Source organism: Canis lupus, chromosome 11 (genome assembly GCF_011100685.1).
Source record: "Canis lupus familiaris isolate Mischka breed German Shepherd chromosome 11, alternate assembly UU_Cfam_GSD_1.0, whole genome shotgun sequence".
Lineage (NCBI taxonomy): Eukaryota > Metazoa > Chordata > Mammalia > Carnivora > Canidae > Canis > Canis lupus.
The window spans coordinates 2,055,108-2,067,516 of record NC_049232.1 but is presented as its reverse complement, the minus strand read 5'-3'; the positions used below and the strand labels follow the sequence as shown (position 1 = coordinate 2,067,516).

Sequence of the window (12,409 nt, the reverse complement as noted above, 5' to 3'; positions counted from 1 at the left end):
GGCAGGCGCTAAACCACTGCGCCACCCAGGGATCCCTGATTCCTGGCAGGCCTGGAGGGCCCCGGTGTTCAATCCAGGACTCCTGGGTGCTGGCCCTAGGGCCAGAAGCACGGGAGGACCAGCTGGGAAGCTGAGGCACACGGCTGGACAGATGCCAGGCAGGTTCCCTCAACTCCCTGAACGAACAATACTTCAAGCATGGCTGGCTGGAAGTAGTGACTTTCAAAATAAACATTTACTTCCATGCAAAATTTCTGGAAAATATAATAAACGTGGTAAACAAAAATCATAGAGTAGAAAGTGTATTCAGTAAGAATCTCCCTCTTGCACACTGTAGCCACTGCTGGTTTCCCCCAGGCAAGGAGACACTGATGGACCTTTAAGGAAACACATGGTTTTCTCTTTCCCTTTTTCTTTACCCAAACGGCTTCCAGCTGTGGCAATGTTTTGTGCAGTGCTTTTCTCATGACAAAGACGTTTAAATTTGAATCCCCCTCACGTCAATATACCAGGGGGCTCCAGCTTCTTGAGCCTACCCTCCCACCAGCTGCGGCCCCTCCCAGCTGCAGCCCTTCCCAGCTCAGCCCCCACCAACTGTAGCCCCTCCCAGCTGTAGCCCTTCCCAGTTCAGGGCCCTCCCATCAGCTGCAGCCCCTCCCAGCTGCAGCCCTTCCCAGCTCAGGCCCCCCCCCCCCCCCCCCGCCCCCAGCTTAGGGCCCTCCCACCAGATGCAGCCCCTCCCAGCTGCAGCCCTTCCCAGTTGCAGGCCCTTCCCAGCTCAGAGCGCTCCCACCAGCTGCAGTCCCTCCTAGCTCAGGGTGCACCCACCAGCTACAGCCCCTCCCAGCTGCAGGCCCCTCCCAGCTCAGGTGCACCCACCAGTTGTAGCCCCTCCTAGCTCAAGGCTCTCACACCAGCTGCAGCCCCTCTCAGCCTAGGTCATGTCCATGCTGTGTTCTCCAGCGTCTTCACTAGGCTCAGGATGCCCAGAGACATCATCCTGGGCCACAGAGCTGCCCCAGCTCTTCGGGTAAAAGAGGTTCTTAGCACCCTTGGCTCTAAACATGCATTTATCCAGGAGGATGATTCAATAAACTAAGGTACTTCAAGACTAGCATTTGGGGCCTGGTCTACTGCTCCCATTGAGGGGAGCTCCATCCAGGGGCAGGGAGGACAGCCAGGAGCCTGGATAAGGACCAGAGGTAGGGTGTGCTCTGATGCTGTAGCTGAGACTTCAACATCTTTCTCTCAAGCTGCCCCTTGTGTCTCCCAAATGTTCCTGTAGGAAGCAGCTCTCCCATCTGGGAAAAAGGCTCTGGCAGAGTGCCTGCCTCAATACTAAGGCCACATCTGTGTCTTCTGCTGCCCTCAGCTCCACCCACTGGGAGGCCATCACCCATGCCGTGCCCTACCAGTCCCCTTCCTGGGTCTCAGCCAGAAGCCTCCTTTCCCTGCTCCCTGCAGCTGAACCCTGGGGAGTCCCAAGCCGGGAGTAGAGGGGCTGACATCTGCTCGGCATCTCCCTCTGCATTCTCTTGGGGTCCCCCTTCCCAATGCCCTGCCCTTTATGACAGTGCTGCAGGAGGAATGGTCCCTAGCAATGGGAAGGGGCTGGCCTGGCTCACAGGGTTGAGATTTGGTTTGTTGGCCCACAGAACAGGACCATAAAAATTACCGGGCAGATTTTAAATGACAAATCCCATTTAATAGTTTGAGGCATATTCAGGTTTCTTATCTCTTCCTGAGTTCCGGTTTGAGTTATATTTTGTGGTAGGCCAAATAAAAGCCTCCCACCCCCAAAGATGTCCAAATCCCAAACCCCAGAACCTGGGAATAGGTTACCTCACATGACAAAAGGCACTCTGCAGATGGGATAGAGTACGGATTCTGACCTGGGAAGAGGGTCCCGGATTATTCGGCTGAGCCCAATATATAATCACAAGGGTCCTTGTAAAGAGGAGACAAGAGGGTCAGAACCACAAAGGGAATGAGAGGACAGGAATGGGGAGACTGATGGCGTGATGTGAAGATACCATGCTGCTAGCACTAAAGATGAAGGATGAAGGAAGGGGCCCAGGAGTGAGGAAGACCAGTGGCCCCTAAAAGCTGGAAACGGAGAGGAAACAGGTCCTCCCTGCCAAGCCTCCAGAAGGAGCACAGCCTGCCCACACCAAGGTGTTCAGCCCGTGAGACCCACTGTGGGCTGGGGACTTCCAGAACTCCCAGGTAATGAACCTGTGCAAGGCCACTAAGTTTATGGAAACTTGTTGCAGTGGTGATGGAAGTAAAGACATCCTATTTTGATGATTGTCTAAACTCTTATTGGTTCAAAGCTGTTTATGGCTTGCCTGCCTTCCTTCCTTCCTTCTTCCTTCAACTCTGCTTTTTTATAGGTGCTTCCCATAGTTCTTTCCCAACCCTGCTTATGTGAGGCTTCCCACTTCGGTCCTAGAGCCACTTTGCCACAGGTTTGTTTATATCTTAAATTGTTTCCTGGCCCTGTTGCCTTTCTGCATTGTCCTCTTGTTTTCTCTGGGGTTAACTTCCTCTTTTTATCATTTCCATTTGATTTCCTGATTTCTGGGGTTAGACATGCTAACTTGCTGAATTAGACGCTTAGCTCATTAATTTCCACCCTTTCTTTTTCTCCTCATATCATCAGATTTGAGGCTTCAAATTTCCTTCTGCATATGGCTTTGGCTGCAGCCCCCAAATGCAGATATGTAGTGGCATTCTGATGACCATTCAGTTCTAAGTATTTTTCTAATGCACATTTCTTCTTTAACCCAAGCATCAATGGAGAAATTTTTGTTCTGTTTTATTAGTTTGTTTGGTCTGGCATGTAGGAAGCATTCAATAATGTTGCTTCATTATTATTATTACTATCATTGCCCAGCTTGCACACTGGGAGAGTAGAGACTTGCCTCTGCTCTCCTTGCCTTTTCTTGTGGAGCTAGAAAGGCAATCCAGGTCCTGCTCAGACCGTCAAAACATCTAGAGAGGAGCTGAGGATCTCTTGGTGCCGTCTGCCTAGGTCTAGAAAGTTCTGGCATAATGAAGTCACAGGGGCCTGCCCAAAGCAATCCTGCACCGCTAAACTCTGACCCAAAAAGAGCCATCCAATAAATCTAATTTAAGGTAAAATCAGCAAACAGAAAGAAGACACACATGCGTATGTGCTAGGTATATGCTCATTACGGTGTGAATTATTCCCCCGAAGAGGAGAAGGTGAAGCATCACTATGAGGTCAGTTTTGACACATGGCTGCAGTTTTCAGAGCTATAAAACACACCATTACATACACCGCGTATGACTTCACAAGTGCCCTGAACGTAAAGGCCTTGGCAGAGGACTTAGGAAGTGTTGATAAAGGCCATGCTGGGAAGTAGCACCCCTCTCACTCTGCGGATCAAACCGTGGCTGCTTCTCCTCCTGCTCTCAGACTGAAGGTGCTCTCTTCAGCCTTTTTGCTGACAGCACTGCAGGGAACATCCTGAGGCCTACATGTTGCTCGGCACATGTGCCTACACTGTACAATGAATGCCAGGGGAAGGAAGTATTTCGTCAGAGGGTGCAAACTTTTTTTTTTTTTTAAAGATTTTGTTAATTTATTCATAGAGACACAGAGAGAGAGAGAGAGAGAGAGAGAGAGAGAGAGAGAGAGAGAGAGGCAGAGGGAGAAGCAGGCCCCATGCAGGAAGCCTGATGTGGGACTCGATCCCGGGTCTCCAGGATCACACCCCAGGCTGCAGGCGGTGCTAAACCACTGCGCCACCGGGGCTGCCCGCAAACGTTTTTATTTTTATTATTTTTATTTTTTTTCCGCAAACGTATTTAAATAAAACATTCCTCCAACTAGTCTATCACTTCTAGCCTTTTCCTGTATGTCAGCCGAGAAGTGGGCCAGCAGAGTGGTGTGCCTGTGTATTTGTTGCTCTAAGGCTCTTTGCAGGGAGCAGGAAGTCCTGGCTGAGGCTGGTCAGATCTCCCCCAGGGGTAGCCAGAAGCGGAGACCCGCTCAGCAGTGAGTTAAGATGCCCCTCTTTTTTTTTTTTTTTAAAGATTTATTTATTTATTTATTCATAGAGATGCAGAGAGAGAGAGAGAGAGAGAGAGAGAGAGAGAGAGAGAGAGGCAGAGACACAGGCAGAGGGAGAAGCAGGCTCCACGCAGAGAGCCAGACGTGGGACTCGATCCAGGGTCTCCAGGATCACGCCCTTGGCTGCAGGCGGTGCTAAACCGCTGCGCCACCAGGGCTGCCCAAGATGCCCCTCTTGAGACCAGGAGGATGGGAGCACATACATGCTTTTGACCTCTGTTAAGGGAGAAGAGGCTAGACCACACTGAAGAGTAAACTAGATGACACAGGGGAACACCGCCATCCCTGAGCGGGGAGTGGGCACTGGAAGCAGAAGGGGAACCTTACATGTATCTTGCCCTTGACAAAGGTGGTGATATCTTCCTCGTTGTCAAAGATGGACAGCGTCTGGAGTAAGTTATTCTCCAGCCATTCCCAGTGCTTTGTGATCTCTTTGCGGGAAGAACCTGGGGGAGGTTTGGTGGAGTAAAGAGGAGGAAAGTCAGTACAGTCAGCAGGCCTTAAACATAAATTCAGAGGCTAACACAGGTAACCTGATGTACTGTATATACCCTAGGGACTAGAGTCTTTAGGCTGCTCCCTCTTTTCTTTCTCCAACTTTATGTATATATGTATCTATAACAACAGTCATGGATGGTCCCAGTGAGCACGAAAAATAATTCAGGGAGAATCGCAGAGAGTCATGCAGAAGACAGAGCCTCCACATTCCCTAATGCCAGTTACACACATGCCCTTCCAGAAATAGTCTAGAGATCTGCGGGTTTGCTGAGTTACAACAGTTTTCCTTCGGGATAAAGAGAAGACAAACCAGACACAGTCAGACTTGGTATAAGTGACTGCAGTCCTCCGGGGGATTCAGGTGTCCACAGACATCAGCTGGAGCATCCTGGAGAGCTCCAGGCCCCAGGCTGGCTGGTCTCCTGCTGGGACCGCCAGAGGCTCTGGCTCTCTGTGCAGCCAGACGCACCCACCCAGGTCTTTGCCTGCAGGCCGCTGTTCCCCATCTCTGCTCACATCCCAGCCCTGCTCCTGCCTCCTGGGGGAACCTCTGCCTGACCCCTTCAGCTTTTGGCTGGACCCCCGGTGTCTGCCCCTCCTCTGTAAGTGGTCCCTATGCTTCTCAGGGGGGCGGGGAGGGGGGTCCAGAGGCAGCAGAAAAACTTTGAGAAGGCAGTCAGTGCACCACCATTCTCAAAGTGCAGGGTGGCTGTTTTCTCTGCCCACCCCTCAAAGAGCTGGGAAACGGGCCCCGAAGGAGAAGCAAAGGGGTGAGGGACGTCTGCCTGGCTTGGCTTCCCCTGCCTCTCTGGGGTTTTTCTTGTGCCTGGCAGGGGGTCTGCTCTCAAGAGCTGTTTTCTGAACGAATGAACAGAGAAGAAGGGGGAAGGCCCTGCCTGCTTCCAGCTGATCTGGGGTGGACTGCGAGTATCCACAAGGCCCAGCCTCTTGGGAGGCTGTGACCCATGAGAATGTCTGCACACTGGGCATAGGGGAGCCCAGGCAAAGACACAAGTCTTTCTTTCCCCACTTTTCTTTGGGCTTCTCATGTGGCCTCCTTTCCCTGGTGTACAGAGGCCACCACTTAGCTAGTAGGAGAAGGGATTTCTCTCTCTTTTTTGCCAAGAACCCACATTTGAATTTGGAAGTTAAACCTACAAGTAATGCAACTCAAGGGTGTCATCCCCTCTGACAAGTACTCCTGGCAACCTCAAACAGAAGAAATCTTGTCCACACTGCCTGTGTGGGTCTGTGTGCACTGTGATTGTCAATATTTACATACATGCATTTAAAAGAATGATTAGCTAGATGTCAGTCTACATTTAGCACTAAGTAAACACAAACTATGCCACCTTTATATTAGGTTCAGGGAATAAAAAATGTAACAGCTAATTGCTGTAACAGCTAAAATGCCCAAAATATGGCACCAAGTGCTATTTCTGTTTTCAGACCTTTTCGTGGAGTATCTTATTTACTTCTCAGAGAACCTTGGAGACAGTACCATTCTTTTCATTTCATAGGAGGAAGCTGAGGCACAGAGAGGTTAAGTAAGTCGCCCAGTGTCACACAGCTGGGAAGTAACCAAACCATGATCCTAACCCAGGCTGCCTGGCTGCAGACCCTATCCTCACCCTCTTTGGGAGCTGCCGGCCTAGTGGGACAGCCAATGAACCTTCATTGCAAACTGCTGGTAAAGACATGGCAAGTCTAGAGGAGCAAGAAGAAAAGGTAGATGCCTGGGTCTGGGGAATCTGGTTTTCTATAGAAGCAGACACCCGAGCAGGTTCTCGACAGAGGAGGATGTTAGGTGGATATGGGGGGACACCATGAACACTGTCCAGGACAGGTGTGGTTGGGAATTCAGGCCCTGCAAGTGTCTGGTCTGGCCGAGGGCCAGGTGTGAGCTGAGAGGAGGACAGGAATGGAGATGGGCGGACCCCAAAAGTCCTTCAGTGGCAGGCTTAGGAGGCAGGATTCACTGGGCAGGTCTCGGCATGACTTCGTCTGGTTTTATAGAGCTGAGGGGAGGTGGATGGGGCCCAGCAGAGGTCAGGCTGTGTTGGGAGGTCTGGCAGAAGCTGAAGCAGCTCAGCACATGTGGCCCAAAGCTAAGGACTAAGGCTCCCCAGCACCCCCAGGCTCCTCCCCAGCACCAGGCCCTGCTGCCACCAAAGGGGTTCCCACGCTACCAGAAGTGTGGCCACCCTCCTCCCTCGCTGCTTCTGCCTGCCTCTTCCCCATCTGCTCCCTGAGAAAGAACATCGCTGAAACAGAGGAAAGTCTCGAGGGCCCATTTCAGAGTACTGTGTCTCCCTGTAGCCCAGGCACACACCAACCTCCCTGAGCTCTACTCCATGGAAGCCCCCTCTCTCCTGCATGCTCTGGAACCAGGAGGGCTGGGGTCCTACCACGCCCCACTCGGCGTTGGGAAAACCAGGACTTTGAGGACTTGGTCTATGGATTCACACAGGGGCACCTCTGTCAAGGCACCAGGGGGGAAGAGGACTTCTCAAGCCAGGGTCTCAGTTGTGAATGCTCTCATTACCTTTCTCAGGCCCCCTAACCCACTCTGGGCCACTGCTTCCTTAAATTCAACATAGAAAAAGACCCCCCAAAACAAAAGAACCCAAAGTTCCACCTTCTGGAGTTCTTGGGAGGTTTGCCTGGCCTGCAGGAAGTGCTGAGTGCTGGCTGTGACCACTGATGTATCGAAGTGACCTCAGCCAGGCTGGTATCCACTGAAAGGGACCTCCTCCCAGACTCTTGGGAGGGGTGGGCATGTCTCCTCCTGGGAGGACAGCTACAGCCCATTGCCATTACTGGCAGCAATCAGGTTCTATCAAGCGTCCTGGAACATGGAATTCGCCAAGACTGATCCCAGGGGAGCTACAGGGAGGGCTAAGCTCCTGTAAACCTGTGGTCACAACGTATTCATCAACCGATCAATACATGACTGTTTTATGCAGCTTTCTGTTTAAAAGCACCGTATTTCCTATACATTAATTCCCAAACATCATACTCATGGCCAGCAGCAGCACAAGTAACTAAGGCCTGAACAAAGCTCCTTTAAACACACATTCTCTCACCATGAGACACATCACCGTTTTTGTGCTTGGAAGCACCGCCAGCATGTCGGCAACCATACGTAGGGCCATTTTCTTTCTTTTCTTTCTTTCTTTCTTTCTTTCTTTCTTTCTTTCTTTCTTTCTTTCTTTCTTTCTTTCTTTCTTTCTTTCTTTCCTTTGTAGGGCCATTTTTGATAGCAAAGTCACCAACAAAAGAGACAAAAATGCCCAAAATATGGCACTTAGACCGCATAAAGGACCCTTGTTTACAGTTTGCCAGCTGACAAAAGGAGGCAAGGGGACACCTTGTCCCACTTTGGCTGGGAATCTCAAAATTTTCATTGCTCTGCACGTGGGCATTTCCACACACGTCCACAGATGATCCCAATGCAGTACTGAGCACCCGTGAACATCTGGGCTGTCATCCTAAGCTAGATGCAGCCCTGGGTTGTGTGGTCTGAACAAAAGGTAGCACCAGGTTCTCCATAGGAAACATCCAGCCCGGGAATGCAGGTTGTGTCCCCTCCCTCCTGGGGGCCCTGCTCCTCTAGGGCAGGACCGGCCAGCACCTACCACATGCCACCGTCCAGTAGACCTGCGAGTCCTGGGTCTGGTGCAGGATTCGGTAAGGGGCCACGCGGGCACTGGAGTCCAACACCACGTCCAGGGTACCCACAAGAAGACCTGGGAGCAGGGCAGAGAGACGAGGGTGAGGGCTAACCCCTAGAGGCAGCCAGAATGGTAGCAATGCCTTCCCTGCACAGCTCAGATGGAGACACATCTGGCATCCCCCTCATCTACCAAATGACTTCTTTTTCCTCAAAGGTCTTCAGCTGTATTTGATCCCTATCAAAAAAATCTCCTCCCACTTCTTCCTAGAAGCTTCCGTGTATTCTCCAGACTCACAAATGCTTGCAGGCAGGGGCTGATGCAGGTGTTATGGGCTCTCTTAAACGATTTTGTTTAAACAAAAGCTTAAACAATTCTGGGAGGCCCTCTTTAGGAAAAATACAAAATTAGATTTGAAGACAAGTACGTGTTTAGAATGAAAAAGTACAACCATCACAAATTAAAAAACAAAGACAATACTACAAATATCACAAATCCAGAATAACAGTACAGTATGTTTTATTAACTGCCAGACACATCTCTTAAGATATATTTTCCCCTGATATTTCTGGCCATGTATTCTGCTGGCTTAAAAAAAGGGGGGGAGGTGGTCCCGGGGTGGCTCAGTGGTTTAGCACCACCTTCGCCTGGGGCGTGGTCCTGGAGACCCGGGATCGAGTCCCACATCAAGGTTCCTGCATGGAGCCTGCTTCTCCCTCTGCCTGTGTCTCTGCCTCTCTCTCTCTATGTCTCTCATAAATAAATAAAATCTTAAAAAAAAAAAAAAAAGGACAACGATGGTTTTTGTAATATTACTTTCCATTATCAACAACAGGGAGATAATGTAGTCTTTCCTCTGCCAAGTAATCACACATTCTTACTCTGGGAAGTTTAAAGAAGCTCCTTGTGGCTACAGAAATCATGACTGAAGACGACATGGCAATTTTTAGAACCGTTCAATTTGGGAAAACACTGATCCAATTTTTTCCATCTTGAACTGAAGCATTTTAGGGCATTCCAAATTTTACTTGTCATCACATACAGCCTTTGTCAATGACACTACTTCCCCGACAAATCAGAGGAAATGTCCACCTTCTACCGCTGTTTGATTCTCCCCTTTATTAATTGAATTATCAAACTACCTAAAAATCTGTTCACTGTTCCTAATTGGAATTTATGTTTTCCTTTTTAATGAATTGCTGCTTTTGGTGTGATCTGGAAATAGTTTGTTACCACTTTCCTGCTGATGCCAGAATAATTTCTACTGATTAACTTGACTTTAACACTTTTGTTTCATATTCCATTTTTAAAAAGAATTTTATTTATTCACAGAGACACACAGAGAGAGGCAGAGGCACAGGAAGAGGGAGAAGCAGGCTCCATGCAGGAAGCCTGACGTGGGACTCGATCCAGGGTCCCCAGGATCAAACCCCGGGATGCAGGCAGCGCTAAACCGCTGTGCCACTGGGGCTGTCCTCATATTCCATTTTTTTTAAAAGATTTTATTTATTTATTCAAAGACACAGAGAGAGAGAGAGGCAGAGACACAGGCAGAGGGAGAAGCAGGCTCCATGCAGGGAGCTCGATGCGGGACTTGATCCCAGGTCTCCAGGATCACACACCAAGGCCGCAGGCAGTGCCAAACCGCTGCGCCACCGGGGCTGCCCCTCATATTCCATTTTTAATCATTTTTTCCCTCCTCAATCTTTTAAAAAAGATTTTATTTATTCATGAGAGACACACACAGAGTGGCAGAGATGTAGGCAGAGGGAGAAGCAGGCTTCCTGCAAGGAGCCTGATGCAGGACTCAATCCCAGGACCAGGGGATCATGACCTGAGCTGAAGGCAGATACTCAACCACTGAGCCATCCAGGCATCTCTCCTCCTCAATCCTTTAACAAATAAAATTACTGATTACAAAAGAAAGTACTCGTCACATACATCCAAGTTATGAGTCTGTGATCTCTTGTTTTATTAAAATGTTCTAAAATGTCGCTCTAAATTGCAGTTAAAGTGGCATATTCAAGGGCAGCCTGGGTGGCTCCACAGTTTAGCGCCACCTACAGCCCGGGGCATGATCCTGGAGACCTGGGATCCAGTCCCGTGTTGGGCTCCCTGCATGGAGCCTGCTTCTCCCTCTGCCTGTGCCTCTCTCTCTCTCTCTCTCTCTCTCTCTCCTGTGTCTCTCATGAATATTAAAAAAAAAAAGTGGCATATTCAAGCTTTATCAGTGTTTGGAATAAACTTTTCTTCATAGTCCCTGATGAAGCTTCTCTTCTGGTCTTGGAAACCTTATTTTAATGCTTATTCTGTTGGCATATCCATGTTTCGAGACCTGAAAGCTTTTTCACGGGCAGACCATCTCATCATACTCAGACTCTTCAATGAAGGATCCAGGCTGGCAGGTGTTTTTAAAAGCCAGCTTGAACAAAACCACATCACTAACTGTTCCTCCCTTGGGGAGGCAGGGTTCAGGAGGCCACGGTGTCTACGATGGCACAGGGAAGGCCCTGCCAGGGGCCACGGAACAGGGAGCTGAAGGAGTGGTTCTGGGAGGGAGGGAGATGGGTGAGGTGGAAAGGGCCTTCTGTGCAAAGGAAGGCAGAGTGGAGCACAGAGGGTCCCACCCGCCCTCTGAGCTGATGTTTAGAAGCACAGAGCACAGAACAAGAGTGGAAGTGCACCGGCCAAATTGGATACACCGGTATGCAACAGAAGGTACTGGGCACCGTGCCTTGCCTTCCTACATGCGCTTGCAGCTAGTTTCGGAGGCTCACCATGGCTCAGGATACCCGGAGGGGCTGTTATCTGACCTCCAGTGAACCGCTAGCCCAGGACAAGGGTCCAGGACCGGCTCCTGTGATTCCTGAGGCTGTGGGCGGCACCCCAGGCACTGAAGGGAACACAATTTTCTTAGGAAAGGCACAGCGTCTTCCACACTAGGAGGTGTGGCGCAGGAGAGGGTGGCCGCGGAGGAAACTTCTGCCTGCATCTGGCAGGGCCGTTTTCGCCGCACATGTTTACAATCAGGATGTTTCAAGGAAATTTCTGTTGATAACTTGTGAGAAGCACAGACACTGGTCCAGCCCCGAGCCTGCCCGAGCTGGGCGGGCAGTGACCACGCGGGCTTAGAGCACGAGGGACCTCGGAAGACGCCTGCAGGGGGTAGGCCCAGCCGGCTCGTCGGGGATGCCACATGCCACACAACTCCAGGAGGTGCTGCCCGGACGGACGACGAGGCACCCTGCTGGCTCCTCCGAACAGCCTTACAGGTAATCAGGTGCAGCCTCCGTGTGCGGCTCGGCTCCGGGGCGCCAGGAGGCAGGAAAGGTGGGCGGGGAGGAACCGGGGGGGGGGGGGGGGCCGAGGCCAGGGCGTCGGAGTGGCTACAAGGGTAGTTCGGGGGGGGGGGGGGGAAGACGCAAAAGAAAACGTGTGTCGTTTGGCTCCTCGGAGGCACCTGGAGAAACTGAGGCAGAGGCCAGGGGCCAGGCGGTGTCGCCGACTTTCAGCTCTGACTCCCAGGCTGGGAGGCTGCGCACGCCCGGCGAAGCCCCCGGGGCTCCCGGCAGCGCGTCGGGGCAGAGGCCGCCCCAGGCCGGCCCGTCGGACCAGCCTCCTGAGGCCCGCGCCCGCCCCCGCCCCCGCCCCCGCCGGCCCCCGCGCCCGCAGCTGCCGCCCGCCCGCCCGCCCCGCCCCGCGCAGGCCGCCGCGTCCCCAGGCCCGGCCGCCGCTCGCCCTCACCCGTGAGGCCGCCGCCCTTGCCGTGGCCGCGGCGCCGCTGCAGCACGAAGAAGGGGTTGGCCCGCTCCGTCACCCACAGCGCGTTGGCCACCAGCACCTCCTCGGGGCCCAGCCACATCGTGGGGCCGCTCGCACCGGGCCGAGGCCCGCCAGGCGGAAGCGCCACCGTCGCCGCCACCGCCGCCGCCGCGCCGGAGCGAGCGGGCGGGGCGGAGCGGGCGGGGCGGGGCGGGGCGGGCCGGGGCGGGGCGGGGCGGGCCGGGCCGGGCGGGCGGGCGGGCGCCCCCTGGCGGGCGCGCGGACCAGCACACGCGGGCTCCGGGAGCGCCGGGCGCGCGCAGCTCCCGGGCGGCGCCCGCCCCGCCCTCGGCCTCGGGTCTCCGCCTTCTGCTCG

General features: G+C 52.5%; 1 protein-coding gene across 5 annotated transcripts in view; it reads right to left on the bottom strand.

The window, feature by feature from the left end:
• The window catches only part of TBC1D9B (TBC1 domain family member 9B), a 42,027-nt gene extending 29,822 nt beyond the window's left edge, over positions 1–12,205 (bottom strand). For 4 of the 5 annotated variants that reach the window (XM_038551737.1, XM_038551738.1, XM_038551741.1 and 1 more), the window contains exons 1-3: positions 12,016–12,205; positions 8,236–8,346; positions 4,427–4,545 (exon numbers count right to left, since the gene is read on the bottom strand). In XM_038551737.1, the coding sequence (XP_038407665.1) occupies positions 4,427–4,545; positions 8,236–8,346; positions 12,016–12,133 (348 nt within the window). In that variant the 5' untranslated portion in view covers positions 12,134–12,205. The remainder of the gene's footprint in view (positions 1–4,426; positions 4,546–8,235; positions 8,347–12,015) is intronic. The other variant, XM_038551740.1, reaches the window with a different exon arrangement.
• Positions 12,206–12,409: the final 204 nt, after the last annotated feature.